At 43.5% G+C, this 15,544-nt stretch overlaps 1 protein-coding gene across 1 annotated transcript; it reads right to left on the bottom strand.

Annotated features, from left to right (window-relative positions):
* Positions 1 to 13,085: 13,085 nt before the first annotated feature.
* Positions 13,086 to 14,639, bottom strand: LOC6496343 (lysosomal aspartic protease). Its single transcript, XM_001960695.4, has one exon. It carries the CDS (start codon positions 14,566 to 14,568, stop codon positions 13,330 to 13,332), a length of 1,239 nt encoding a protein of 412 aa, XP_001960731.2. The 5' UTR covers positions 14,569 to 14,639; the 3' UTR covers positions 13,086 to 13,329.
* Between the last annotated feature and the right edge of the window lie 905 nt (positions 14,640 to 15,544).

Below are 15,544 nucleotides of genomic sequence, written 5' to 3'. Positions count from 1 at the left end.
GATTATAAATATGTTTGAGTTATATTGCGATTGAATCGCCGAAACTCCATCACTGTTTACATTGTTGCTGTCGAAGCCGTAAAAGTCGTAAGACTAACTCGGACCGTGGCAGCGATTTACGGGCCCTAAAGACCTTTTAACTGCATACGCTTTATTATGTGAGATTTTATGGGCATATGTTTTTTGTTGGATTTCCACCCGTCACATCATCAATTGCCCATGAGCATGGTGCCGAAGGTTCGGAAACCTGGCAGTGCGTAAATTGTCGCTTTAATGTCACATTTCCAGCGGTTGTAAAAGTCTGGCTCTGACTTTTCCTGTTCCTGTCTGGCAAACATTCTTGCGTCATTAATGGCTGCCAATGGGTTTGACTTTCAATGTAGCCTCCAGCTTCCTGACAGGTCACTATATTACAAAAATGTCCATATGATTTATTCTATATGACTTCTTGGCTATTTGATTGAAACTAATTAACGGCACGTTCCTGACTTGTTTACATGGCGCAATAATTGATCGGAGGGTCCTTGTTATCAGTGGTCATGTCCTTGTGCTGGCTCCTACAGTCTTGCTACGACTTTTTGCTGCTGCAGCGGCACTAAATCAAACTATTTATACCCATGCCGTCTACATCTCATTTCGCTTCTTGCCTCTTCCTCCCTGGGGCAATCATATTTCATGTTCACAACGATGTCCTGCCACTGATTTCTTCCTGTGTGCATGTGTGTGCGTTCAATTGGCATTCAGTTGCTTAAATGGTCAGTGCCAGGGGCCTCGGTCTAATAGCTACACATTTATTAGGCTGCCCAATGTCATTTGTTATAAATTTATTATGGTAACTGCCTTGGCCTTGATCCTTGGACCATACGTTTGCACTGTGTCGCAAAGGACTACTCTCTGAGATTCGTTCAAGAATCCTTTAACTAATTATATATTATAGTCTTCTTATTGAAATCCGATAGTATCTGCATTAATTAAATTATGAATTCGGAATAACACAATTTCCATTGTGTGCTTACGACTATTCCATTGCTAAAATGTCCGAAGAAGATTTGGTGTGTGTTTTTAAGTGAAATCAATAAAAGGACCTGCTCGCCGAACCCACATCCTGGATGAAAATGGTATTTTTGTGTGGGTGTAAGCGTGAGAGTTTTTTTTTTCATACAGTCCAAATATTTGCACATCGAGATTGTGTGGCAATAACGGTTCGTTTCCCGGCGCGATCCCTTTCGCCCCGCCATCTTTATTGGCAATTGTTTGCTCACCAGTGCGCAGCATGCAAATAATCCCAACGGAATGCACAAATATTTAGAGCTATGGATGCTGTGACGTCACAATTACTTTTGGAGCAGGGGTAATGAATTAAGGGTGTCGCCAAACTTAACTGAAAGCAAACCCAAGAGCAAGCAAACAAGCCGACAAAGGCCAAAAACATTGCCATTTTTTACACCAAACCACACACACATAAGTTTAAGTCATTAAGGACAGCGCCTGGGGTTAGGCAACACATTTTTTACTTCTTGAAAATCCGAAAAACTCCAAACTGTTGCCCATTTCGGCCCCTTTAAAAGCCAATTTCCATTCGAGATATTTTTTGATGCCTGGCCTGACATTCCGGCAAGGCCACCCGCATGTCCTAAATTGATTTGGCAAATGTTCCAGCCATCGCCGGCAACCATCATCATCATTATCAGCTCTTGTTGGCTTGTTGCCGCACTGTTGGCAAATGTCGTTTGGGCCACAAGTACAAGCCGCAAAATGGTAGCCAAGTCAGCGCCAGAAGCTAAAAGAAAAGCCGCAGAGACTGAGGCTGCGAGCGAAGAGGAAAGATGATGTTGCCTCCATATAATGGCCATCAAGTGGCTGCCGTGAAACGGGGTGTTTGTGGCAGGAATCACACGTGCTGCCACTGCAATGTGCAATGCCCGGCAGCAGAAGCTGCGGTTGCACGTTAATGCCCCGCAAGAGCGTGGCGTAATTGAGTTTTACCAGTTCTGGACACCAAGCCCTGACAGTGGCCCATTTCAATGCCCCATAATTAGACATATGGCGGACTGGGGAGCCAATTGAATTTTATGGAAGCGAGAACAGCAGCACCAGCAGCAATAACCCAATAGTGCTGCCATCGCCACCGCCACCGCCATCGTCGTCGTCGTCGTCCCTTTGATTGTTGTGTGTAAATAAACGGATTTCAATGGCACCCTCCGAAATCCATCCCAATGAAGTCATTGCCATGCCCCGGCGACACATTCGACTAAACATGTTTATATAACACCCACTATATAGTAATGTTCTTTAGTGCGAATGTGTGTGTGCTTTATTTTTTTATTTGAATTTTGCGTATGCCACTCACAACGGATGTTTTCGGCTGGCGAAACGTGACACTCGCAGACCGTGTCCGTCTGTTTGTTTGTCTGACTCCGGGTCTTCCGACTCCCGGCTCTCTCTGGCGGATTGGCATTAGAAATGGTTAACGCACACATATGCAGAGTGGCACTGAAACACGCAAGCCGCTTAAACTAACGCCTTTGTGGCGTGGAGGTGGGCGAGGGTGTGAATGTCTGTGGGCGTTCGTCAGACAGGTTAATTTGGGAAATGTGCAAAGCACCCGACGGGCATGGGTGCTGATAGGTGTGCAGGATGCCCCGGCTTATACACCACGAAAAATAAATTTAATTATGATACAAAAAATTCATATTTCAATCAATACGTTCAGTTCACGCGGCGTATACGTAATATGGTATAAGTGAGTTAGTAGCTTCAAACTTTCCAAACTCCATATGCAAGACCAAGTTCCTAACTCAATTTGTCCTGTGTAGCATATATTTTGGCCAGGGTCTAGAGACCCGAACTGGCCCGCCACTTGGGACCATTATAATTGCCATGAGTTTGCATTTTCGGGGGGCGTCACTCTGAGTAATCAAGAGGAATTGGTTATGACTTCGTTTAGTCACCAAAGTTTGCCTGTTTAAATAACCAGCACATGTCGTGGAATAACTTTATTGCCACTAAAGCAATGTGATCACTGAGTGGCCTAGAAGATCCTTGTGATTGCCCACTTTTGCCGCAAAAAACAGGATATATGTAAGTGTAATGCGGAACGTGCCCAAACAATAACCACAATTTACGTCGGATAATGGGAATTTATGTGCGTTTAAATAGTCGATGTGTGTGCACATCCTCGCATTCTCCCGATAACCAAAGTGCTGTGTCAGAGTGTGAAGAATTTCCTGTTTTCGTTTTAAACTCAATATTTAAATCAAGCACTGCCCGAAGCCTGAATAAATTAGGTCAAAGGTGGACAAGTGCGTTTATTAAATGCACTTTATTCATAAGCTTAAGGCCCCGACACGCCAGCCAGTCGGTTGCGAAAGACAAATTAAATTTCGGACTGTCGAGGACGGTCCCAGGACACTGCCTTTGCATATCAAAGCAAAGCTGGGCCATCGGAAGCACTGTCATAAATATTTTATGAGCTACTGCATTCCTTTTCTAGTTTGCCATTCAGAGGATAAAATACCGGCAGAGGCGACACTTGTATGCCATTGTGTAATGGATTAGCATGCAAGTTGCTTTCCATGTCCTGCCGCTGGAAATTGTTTATGGTATTTATACTCTCGGACACTTCTAATTGCCTGTCAGGAGCACTGGCACTCCACCTTGTTGCCAGCTAATCCCTGTTGTAAGTTTACTTTGATTGTAGTCGCAATTAACTTGTCTTGTCACATCCTTTCGGCGAGTGTAGAGTCCTTTGTTCCAGCTAACTCCTAATTGCGGTTATGTGGGAAAAGTTTCTCCTTCGTTCTCTATCCACTATACCGATCCACTGTCCTGTTTGCACAACACACAGTTTGCCATTTTGATTAGAAGTTGTTGCTGCAATAGCCGGCAAGCCTTTATTACGTATACGCCGCATGGGCCCAGCTGTGCAAGAAAGGAAAAGGAAAGTAAGGCAACGGAGCTAAGAATGAAAAATGTGAAAAACTATTTATGAAGCCTGCGTTATAGAAAAATGAATTGCATTCCACTCTCCAGATGACCAAGAATTTTTTCAAGACTTCGCATTCTTCCTATCCTCCACAAAGCAATATGAGAACATATTGATTAGCTTTTCCTCAGCTGATTTTTCCATTGATTTGAATTTAAAATGAAGGCCACATCAAATTTAATATAAATTCAAATATGAACAGCCAGCGGAAGAGGAGCACCTCCCCCGAACACTGTCCCGGACCCATCAATCTGTTTTGTCTTTTATTTGAAATATATATTTTCTTGTAAATAAAACAGACGAACTGGCATTACAAATACTCGAAGGGCAGACCACTTGGCGACTCTAATTAGAATCGAGTTTACGGCGTATTAATGTCTCATTAAATATTTCATTTGATTTGCCTTTGCTGGCGTGCTGTTATTAAAATTCAATTTCGAGTGTTTACATTCTATTTCTGTCGGCAGGGCAGAGTTTGCATAAATTTCCAGGGCACGGCTTTGCAATGACAAAGAGCAGACTTTGTGCGAGGATAATTTTAAATAAATAAATTTGTCCGGCCATTAGAGGGAAAGGAGTCCTTCTTCAACTGGCACATGAGTCCGTGAGTTGAATGGGCTCTGGCTCAAGCTTAGGCCAAGATTTATGGCTTAAGCCTAAGGCATAGCATGTGGATGTGGCGAGAGCCTAGGTAAGCCCAAGAATATTTCAATTTGGCTGCCGCATTTTTAATATCCAGGCGGAAATTGCAGACACTTTGCTTCGTACACTCCTCAAACCAAGGAAAATAAAAAAGCACACTTCTCAAGCGAAGAAATACCCGAAACTCCAGTGTGGTTCCGGTGATTGCCACAAATATTTTACAGCTGTCTAAAAGCAAGGCGAGGATTCATTGTCAGCTGCCGTTGATGTGGAACTAAATGCGCATCATTTAAAGTAAAAAAGCTCAGAGGGAGTGGGAGGAGGGCAGGAAGCCAGACATGCGAGTCCATTTGGCTGAAAGACAGAGCGCTTTCCCCCAATTTTCGCACACGATTTGTAAATCAGGAATTGGGAAAGCCACCCAGGCACCCCAACCTTCCTTTTCTGGCCACAATTTCATGCAAGTGGTTTGTTCGAATCCCCCGGGAACTTTCGCACATCAAACAACGTATCAACGTTGAAAATTCAGTTTGTCATTTTTGACGGCCAACAATATTCTTGGCTAAATCAATGCCAACTCAAGGGCCACTCGACTGATGACGGCCGTGTTTCCACTCGTTTATCGTTTATCATCGAGTGGAATTGACTCACTGGGCCTGATCAAAGTTAATCACTTGTGTGGAAACTAGCTGGAGATTTGATTCGATTTTGATTGCCTGTTCGAGTTAATGAAGTAGGGGAATAGCTTTTAAATTCAAGGCCCTGATATTAAACCCTGTTTCTAGAGAGCCCTCCGAAAATGATTCTCCCGACAATTGCAGATCTCATCTCGGAACTGGTAAACAACTATAAACAAAACACAACCAACAAAAATCCTCAAAAAATCTGCAACAAATTTCGCAAATTAAAAGTTCCAGGGCCAGGGGCGACTGCGGTATTGCGTGGCTCGAAGAGAAAAGAGACAGAGTGGGCCATAAAGTGGGTCATTCTGGTAAATGTATAGAATCCCCAGTGAAAGGCCCTCCATGTACTGCCCCGCCTGCAACTGCAGTAGGGATTTATTTTTACCCGCTTTTTCCTTTCGCTCGCCGGGTTTCATTGCATTTTTAATGCCACTCGACAATGAGCTTTTTTTCGCTCTTAACGCTATCGGGCAAATGACCCTAATAAGAGTAATTACTGACACTTACTCCAGCAATTGTTTTCGAAATTAAATAGCGATTTTTTCATTAATCATTGCGGTTCAGCGCCCGAATTAAAGATTTAACGTGTGAAAATGCAATTAAATGAATAGATTATTGATTATATAATAATTCCATTAGCAGAGGTGGGATTTCCGGCCATCGATTGCTGGGCGGACATCTCAACAACTTAATTATGGTCTTGGCTTTGTTGCCTTGGCAAGGATATTCTTGTGCCGAAGTTGTCAAGAGTCTGCGGGTACTGGAGTGACCAATAAGTTTCTCCTTTCTCCGGCCCGGCAGTATTCTTTTGTTGCCTGCCCGACAAATTTCCTTGTCAAAGCCAGGAGAAACTTCTGCCACACACTGCCGAAGGAAACTATGGAACCAAGTTCTTATCTCTTGATAATATAAACACAATGTACCATATTTCCAGGGTACTGAATGGTTGCATTTCTCAGGTGGAGTTCCGCCGCTTGAAAGGAACACACACACCCATTGTATTTATTGTGCACACAAACATAATTCAATGTAAGCAGGCAAGCGAAAAACTCGGGAGCCCCGGAGGGATGTTGGCCATTCCCAGAGCCATTTTGTATCCATGCACGAGCAACTGGCTCTGCACGGGTTGGGATGCGGGCACAGTACGGGTATTTTGCAGTCCATACTCGGTATTTGGTTTTCCGTATTCCGTACTCTGTAGTCAGGAGCCAAAGCCCGTAGAGCAGCTTCTGGCACGACAATGGCAATTGACAAAGCCAATGCCAGGGGCGGAAGTTGGTTTATACTCTTTGATTGGGTCTATTAGTATTAACAATAACTAAGAATAGGATACTCTTGTGATTATGTTACGTATAAGCCTCTTTAGACAGCTTAGAATAGAAAGCCTTGGGATAATGGATGCTGGAGAGGTCCAACTTCATCAGTGTATCTTGGACTTCAGTATCCTTCAGAACCATATCCTTTTCCCAGTTTTTCCTAACTCTGTTGACTGATTCCTGGCTTGGCAACTGATGCAGCAATGCGACAAAAGACGGACTTCGAATGGCAAACACTTTGTCAAAAGTGCATGGCGCATAAATCAAACTGCAGGCCACTCATTTCGCCCCCAGGCCCCAGGACAGCCCTTATGCTCCATACTTTAAGCCTGACAGTTGATTTGAATTGCTGAGCAGCTTTCAAATAGAATTTCCATGGTTTAGTGGCCTGTGGTAAGTGTGGCATTAAGACGCATGACTCGGAATCAGTCATTGCCGGACTGGAAGCTTTTAGCCTTCGCCTATAAATCATAGAGTTTTCTCTCTAAAATGCTGGCCCAAAGCCAATCAAAGCCCCGGGCCACATCCCCTCCATTCAATTAGTTGTATGACTCTTGCGGAAAACTCGTTTACCTTGGCCGGCGGAGTGTTGCAAGTTTTTCGATTTCATAAATCTCTGCGGGCCACCGAAAAAAGGTTTCGGGATGAAGTTGGCTAACTGAAAATGACCTGGCTCTTTTCGAAAAAAAGTAAAATAACAGGGTACCGTGGAACTTTCCCTTTTTTTTGTGGGAAGGTCAGCTGCACAAACAGAGCGGCAGACACACATGCACTCAAAGGGCAGCAAAAAATTTGTTGTAGGACTCGAATTCATGTTAAATTCCGTACAGGGTTTTCCGCTTTAGTGCTGCTTTGGCAAAAAATATGTGGGAAATATGAAAAGCGTTTAAAAACCTGTCAGGGCTTAAAGAGGTTTTGATATGAAAGACTCGTTTCCCGGACACATGTTGAATTCAAAACGCAAACAGGACTTCACGCTTTCAGTCACTCACAGAATTTTAGGGGAAAACGAAAACAATTTTAAAAGCTGTGAGTATTTTAGGTGCTTCTGATATGCTGGTCTAAACAAAATTTGAAATGAACGTTGAGGGACAGTTACCACAGCAATTCTGTGAATGGAAAACGGAAATAATGCCCTGGCACGAGTTAAGTACTAAATTAGCAGCTGCCAACTGCCAACTGCGAGTTTCAAACTCGAATTGCGTCGCTTTCGAAAACAGTTTCCCATTCGCATTCAAATTTGGCCATAAGCCAGCTAACTCGGCTCAGAGTCGACTTGACGGCTGATTAGGTTTATTATTCAGCGCTTTTTTTGGGCCAAATCCATTTTAAGCTACCCCGCTCCACTTCGTAATTAGTATGCAAGTCACAGCTCGTGTAGGAACGACGCGAGTCCTTACAGGTGTGACAAGGCTTTCAATATTTTTCTGCACCTCAAGCTCATCTTTTTTATGGCACTTTAAAGCGGATTTCGCTTAAGTAGTGACATTGTAATGCAGGAATTATATGGCCTTCAGAAGTGTTTCTGCAAATAATTGGCAAAAGTTAATTACCCATTAAGCCGTAGCAGATTTTCCTTTCATTGTGCCATTGTTGGTGATTCAATTTCACTTAAAGACTGAAGAACTGTAGGATCCTTTTTTATTTGTGCTATTTGAGACCTATTTCGCGTTAACATTGTCACGTTTGTTCGCCCAAATTGAACGTTTAAGTCGCGACAGCAGGGCCAAAAATGATGCGGCCCACACGGCGTATGTGTAATGTGTTAAAAATGACGGGTCCTCCAAAAAGTCTGCTGCCAAGGATTAGTGGCTTAAAGGATGCGGGTTAGCGTGTATGTGTCCTTGAAACTAAACCGAAACCGAAAGCGAAACTGAAGCTGAAACTTTTTGCCGGCCTGAAACTCGAGAGTGTGGAGCGTGTGGAGTGAAAGAGTCATCGAGGCCAAAATAGCGAAGAGCAATCTTACTTAACACAAAATATATTGTGGCAGCACCATTTTCAATGTCTTCGAGGGCTGTTCAAACAGTTTGCGACTAGTGCTCTCGGCTAGTGTCCTCGAACTGGTGGCTTAACCCACCACTTACATGGCGCTTAGATTAATGTTTGCCTGGCAGACACAAAGGATATTTGATAAATGATCCCAGCCATTATGTTCTCCTCCATCCTGTCGCTCAACATCTGTAAGTACATTTATACGAGTTTGAGTATATGAGTCTTGCTTTTTATTTAGCCAGAAAATACTGTATAAAGAGATCAGTCTTAAAGAGAAAAGACAGTTTTATGAGAGGGTTTTGATGCAGAATAATAGAGAATCATCCTACAAATCAATGTTCCGGCATTTCCTGACCTAATCAATGTGGAAGGTTAGGGGCGGGGCAAGTTAAGAACATGGTTCGATGGCATTTGGCCAAAATCCATACTTTTGAGATACTTTTTAGCCTATAGCTCAGCCATTTGGAATCCGATTGGCAAAAGGAATACCTTTTATAAATCAGCACTCTAATCTCCTCCGATCTGCATTTAAATCTGGAAAACAAAAATTTTATCGATTTTTGTCAAAAATCATGATGTTATGTTACCCCTTTGAAAAATTTCGAAAATGGGGTCGGATTTCACGTTGCCAGGTTTTGATGGAGAATGAAAGTGCTCGAAGATACAAGGTCGGGAAGGTATAACATTTTGCAATCGGTCAAGTATTGGCCAAGATATAGAAAATTATTGCCCATGTTCTGCCCCAAAAAATTATATCGGCCATGTGGAGCAGCTTTAGGCCAAAAGGTAACTTTTGAGACACCTTTTAGCCTCCTTTTTAGATTTGGAAAAGGCGTGCCATTTATAAATAAAGCTTCCAAGCTCCTCCGATCTGCATCAAAATATAAAAAATATGGGAGGATAAAAATTTCTTCGATTTTTTGTCAAAATCGTGATGTTACCCCTTTGAAAAACTTCGAAAAATGGGTCAAAATTTTTGTTGTCAGGTTTTGATTCAGAATGAATCTACTCGAAGATACAAGGTCGGGAAGGTATAACATTCGTCGATCGGACAAGTATTGGCCAATTTATGGATGATTCCCTGAAAGAAATATAGGGGTTTTTCTATTATGAGGTTATTGTTTCTATCCATGGGTTAGTGTAGTACCCAAAGTGCTTTCTTGCTAAGAAAACAAGGACGCAGATGAGCAGTTGTGGATTTTCATGTAATTGGTGCTTGTGGTCGTTGATTATTATGTATGTATATATTCTAAATATCACAGACATCTTTAAACTACTAACCAACTTTTCCAACTAATTAGTTTTCATTGCTGTAGTTTAAATTTCAATTTATGTGGTGTTATTTCTTTGGAACCATGGGTTCAATTAAGGGGAGATCTCTCTCTCGGGCCAATTCAAAGGTATTTGTTTTCATTTTCTGGCCTGCAAGCATACACCCCAAATTAATTGCTATTGCCTGGCAAGTAATTGACATTGGCAATGCAGGTGTCCATGTCCTGGACCGTAAACCGCATATCCTGGCACGCACATGTCCGGTGGTCAGTGTCAAAGTGCCTGGGAAAACAAACGACAGGCCCAGTAGGCTGCCCGTACAGGCCATATAGTTTAAACGGTCACATGGAGAGCCTTTTGAGCCCCCTGCTGCCCTAGTCAACTGTCATAACACAACACACAAAACGTCATATTAAAGTAATTAAGTGGCATAACAACTTTGGGCCATGGAACCATGGATCCGTGCAGGTTCTGTGCTGAGGTTTGTCTGGCAAATTGCCTTATTGACTCATTAGCCCGGTTTTGAGCGTCATTAGCCGGGGAAATTGCCCAGCCACGAGGAATTTAATAAAAACAGGATGCCCACACCCTCTTCGCTAAGGATGTCGAGGATGTAAATTTGCATGGTAATGGCAGGGGACGATTCTGTTGGCTCGAGATTGTCGGCATAATCTTATCGAATGATTTAATTCTGCTGGTCCGGTCCTTGCCGGTCCAGTTTCTGTAAATGGCAGGAGGAGGGTCCTTTTGTACTGATACTTATCAAAGCATCTCCCCTGCCTCCGGTCCAGGACTATCCGACAGGACATCATGGGCAAATGAGCAAAGAGAGCGACCCGCCACTACTGAATACTACTTAAAGGAATCTTCGACTCCAGCCGAGACTTCCTGTTGTCGGGCCAATTACACTTCCACTTTGCCATGGAAATCGCTCGGCGGCGGATATCCTGACAACCAGGAATGAAATGCCTGCATGGGCATCCCGTTGGAGTGGATGTGACGCTTTATCAATTCACAATTACCTCTCCAAATAAATGAATGAATGTCAAGTGCTCTCCAAACAAGTCCTGGCATCCGTTTTTTATTAACCAATGCAGCCGTTTTTTGCTCCAGGACATCCTGACGGCCAAATTAAAATTCTCTTAAAATGACACATATTTCCATATTGGTAACTCTTGTTTTTGTTGATCCACCAAATTTTTTCAGCAAATTAATCAGCTTTTTACCGGTTTGCCTACTTTTTTTGTCGTATGAAAACAGCTTTGACATTTGCCAAACGATGTGGCCCCGGGAAGTCCTGACTGGCTTTCACTCGTTAGTCCTTTTGGCTCCCCAGTTGATTGTGCAAAGCTCAGATGCCACTTAACGAATAAAATGCTGCAATTCCTCTCGGGCGGAGGGAGGTTTCCCTCAGTCCTGACAGCCTGGAAGCCCTGCTGCAGTTTTTGTTGCCATTTTGTAATTGCACAACCGGGCTATAACGGCTGCAACGGCTGTAACGGCCCTATATATATATAGACTATATATAGTATATCCCTAGCATAAGCCAGGGAAGTCGGCCAACGAGCTCGTCAGCCAACGGCTTTGCATTTAAATGGCTACAAGCGTTTCAGCCGTTAAAACCATTCTGAAAAGGGCATCGTTTAACCCTTTTCCACTGCCAAGTGGGTTCATTCCCCTGTTCTGTTTAATGGAAATTCCAGCTTTAAGGCCACGATCCGCTTAAGACCAGGAAAATTGCTCTGGCTAATGGCTATTTATTATCGACATTTACGCAACTAATGCTGACCAGGAATTCGGTTTGCTTTGTTGAGCACGAAGTTATGAAGGTTCGACTGGAGGATTCGAGGATTAAAGGAAAAACACTGGAGATACAATGGGTTTTGAGGGATACCGTGTACTTACACCCACCTATCTAGGCTGCCAACAAAAAAATAAGGTTTCGGCAAAAAGAAAAAACAGAAATATTTCAAAGCCCAGCAAAGTCAACAGTTTTTAAACCGCAAACTGCGGAAAGTAAGAAGGAAACTCGGCCATGAATGAAAGTGAATGGAGGCCATAAAAAGGCCAAAAAAGAAGTCGCCCGGAGAGTATCAATAAAGGCCGTGTAAGCCAGCCAAAGCAAACGAAGGCGAAAGGTCAATGTAAAAAGTGCCAGGCCACAATAAAAAGAAACAGTCGCCAGAAAAAAATGTAGAAAAAATTAAGGACTGGGAAGGACTGAAGAAAAGCCAAAGGCGGCAAAGGCCAACGACGCGTACACATAAAAAGGCAATGGGAATACGTACAAATATATACATTGTAGATTGGTTGTAAATACATATAAATAAGGACTATATAGTGATTCGAAAGGTATATACCCTAAAACACCTCCACAATCATAATTGGGAGCAGCATGGAACATTTTCTCTCAACTAATTAGAGCATTTTGCTAAAACTTTTACCTATATTAAAACCTTGGCTATTTTCTTGCATAGTTTAGGTTCTGCGCTATCCTGCGAACTTAATAATGTTTCACCTCGTTAAGCCAAACTACCCTCGGGTTGTAAAGTCTACAAGGTACATGCAATTTCTGAGACAGCTCGTAAAAACCGCTGAAAAAACTCGAAAGTGACGCGGAAGGATATCGCCAACGCAGGACAAACGCGAAACGCGTCAGTCGTTAACTTAAAGCTATTTATTTAATTTTTTAAAGCTCACAATTTGCATTAAAGGAGGGGGTGGAAGGAGCTCTGAAAACCGCCAGAAGCGGCACGGTGAATTGGGACTGAAAGACAACGGAGACATTGTTTTTCCAGGGAATCAATTACATCCTCAGTGCGCCCAAGGAACTCATCTTCCTTTGTGGCCTGCTTTCTATCGACTTGCGCTGGCTGCAAGCGATTTTTTGATTAGCTTCCGCCCACACACAAACACACACACACCCAGACTCATATACAAAGAGTATCCTGGCAGGAATCCGGCGGAGGGACAGGACTAATGCATGGCAGCCAGCCAAAAGGAGGAGCAGGTAATAAAATAATAAAATTCTGTTTTGATTTCTCCCTTCCTCCATTTTCGCCCCGAACCATATCCTGGTGCAAACATTGTTCCAAATATCCTGACGTACATGCAACCAAAAATAGCAACAGCTTGCTTCAAAAATAAAAAGGATACCCTATAAAAGATGTATCCGAATTGAAGATAGAAATGAATTTTTGACTAAATTAAGATTTATTTGGATTGGCATTAAAACATATAACAACGAGAATGTCATGAAAGAATATAAGCCAAGCCAACTTTTTTCAGAGAGTATCCTTAAACCAACGATGTGAAATCTTACAATTTGTTTTTATTTTTGTTTGCCGCCTTTCTCCACGTGTTATGGCAACCAGTCGCTGAAATAACAAGGCGAACATCAAACAGTAGACATGATTCCTCCAGCTCCTCCGCTTCCCTAGCCCCTGGAATCTGCGAAGCCAATGCGATGCCTTTCCATGTCAAACTCCGTATAGTACTTGCCCAGGAAGACGTCGCCCAGTATCCATAGAGGGCCTTGGGGGGAGGGCAGGTCCACGGCCACAAAGGCCGATGAGCAGATTCTTTGATCCTTGAAAATATCCCGAAAGACATACTCGTGGCCCTCCAGGAAGAAGGCACGGCCTCCCATGGTGAATGTGATTCTGGGCAGGTCGGAGACCTGATCGCACGGTACCGAAAACTGTCCATAAGCCGAAGGCCTTCCTCCGATGGATTTGTTTATTAAGATGGCTTGATCGTAAGGAAGGGCCAGAAAGGATGTGCCAGTGTCGATGATAACCTCACATCCGTTCTGGCACAGTTCCAGCTTCCGGATGGTGGCCGCATCCATTTTCACCTGCCAGTAGGCGCGACGACTCACCGGGACGTAGGTGAAGTTTCCGCGGTAGTACTCCGGATTGGAGCCACCGAAGAAGAGGACTCCACCCTCCTCCTGATTGCCCAGATGCCTGTTCAGGTAGACACTAAAAACGGCTCTCGGAAGGAGTCCTTGCTCTATCATGGCGTAAAAGGGCGGCTTGATCCGCTGCATGGAGATGCTCCTATAGGCCAGGCCGAAGATTCCATCGAACTTGGCGGCCAAAAAGATGGGTCCCGGCATATTCGTAGCCTCGGCAAACACCTGATCTTCGATCTCCAGCCCTGCCACCCGGACAGTGTCCGTCGAGAGGAATCCGGCCAGGCTGCCACTGCCATAGTGGATGACAAAGTGATCCCCGATCGGTCGATAGCTCCTGGACCTCCGGGCGTAGTAGCGACTGTGAACTCGGCAGGCCACCATGGTGGAGGAGCAGGTGGCCGACGGCACCCACAGATTCGAGGATCCCGTGTCGAATATCACCTGAAAGGTCTGCGGCGGCGTTCCAATTGTAATGGGTCCAAAGTACTGCGCATCCAGGTAGTTGCTCAGCGTCGTGCTCTTCACATTCCACTTGGTCCTGGAATTGCCTCGTTCCTCCGACGACTCCGAGGAGTACTTCAACCGGAGTCTGTCCATCCGAATGCCCAGTTTTTCGAAGCGATGCCGGGCGGAGGGAAAGCGACGCAGGGGGACGCTGTAGAGCTCCCAATTGCAGGTGACCGGAAGGAGCCACAACACCGGAAGTCCGAAAAACAGCCACCACATAATCCCATCAAAAACAGAAGATGAAAGCATTTTTTCAAAAGAAAATAATAAAAGCAAACTCAAGATAAAGAGAGAAAGACCTGCTAGATGTTCAATAAATTTTATTTAAATATTTTCTTGCATATGCCATGATTCCGATTTCAAGGAAAAGGAAACAAAACAGGACAGGATGTACCCTTTGTTTAGATGTTCTGGTAATACATTTCCTAATCCCTTTCTTAGAAAGTAAAATACTCAGCTTTTCAACTTAAAGACAATAAGAACCTTTCGACGTTTAAATATTTATATATAATATTTATGTATTGAGTCCTTGAATCTTGAAAATTATGTTTATTAATGGACCCGTTAATTTATTCATTTCCTTGAAAATCCAGTCTGAATATTAAATGTTATAATAACACAGTTCCTGGAAATTAATACATATTTCCATTGTCTTATACGAGTTCGCAACCAAATATACCCCAACCGTTCGATTTAAGTACCCAGCAGCATAAAAATTTCCATGAAAATGTAATTGGAAATGTGAAACGTCTGGGTGGCAGAATTTTTGAATCGAATCGAGCTCCATCCGATGTAAATGGAATGGAAAGGGCAAAGAGGAGGGAAACCTTTTTATTGCAATATGAAAAGCAGCCAGAGGTGTCGGGTTCAAGTCGCATGGATGTGTGAACTTTCAGATACATATGGGTGTATTTTTTATAGTCGAAAAGGGCTTCTAATTGTAGGAAGTTCTCCGTTTGAATGCACTTTCATTTCTTCACAAATGTGTGCTCAATTGCTTGGATACTACAGTGTGTCACTGGGACTCTACCCAGACAGCAGAATAATTAATCAGGCGTCTCGTTGGACGCCTGCTTTTAAGCGTCGGTACAATGACAGAAATGAGAAGCAGAAATCCAAAATCCCGAAAACCTTTTCGGGCCGAAGGAGCTCCACCTGTCAGTGACAGGCCACACCTGTGCTAATGGCCACCCTGAGAGCCAGGGATATCCACAAAGACTCGAGT

Source organism: Drosophila ananassae, chromosome 3L, assembly GCF_017639315.1.
Source record: "Drosophila ananassae strain 14024-0371.13 chromosome 3L, ASM1763931v2, whole genome shotgun sequence".
Classification (NCBI taxonomy): Eukaryota; Metazoa; Arthropoda; class Insecta; order Diptera; family Drosophilidae; genus Drosophila; species Drosophila ananassae.
This window is presented reverse-complemented; position numbering and strand designations above follow the sequence as displayed.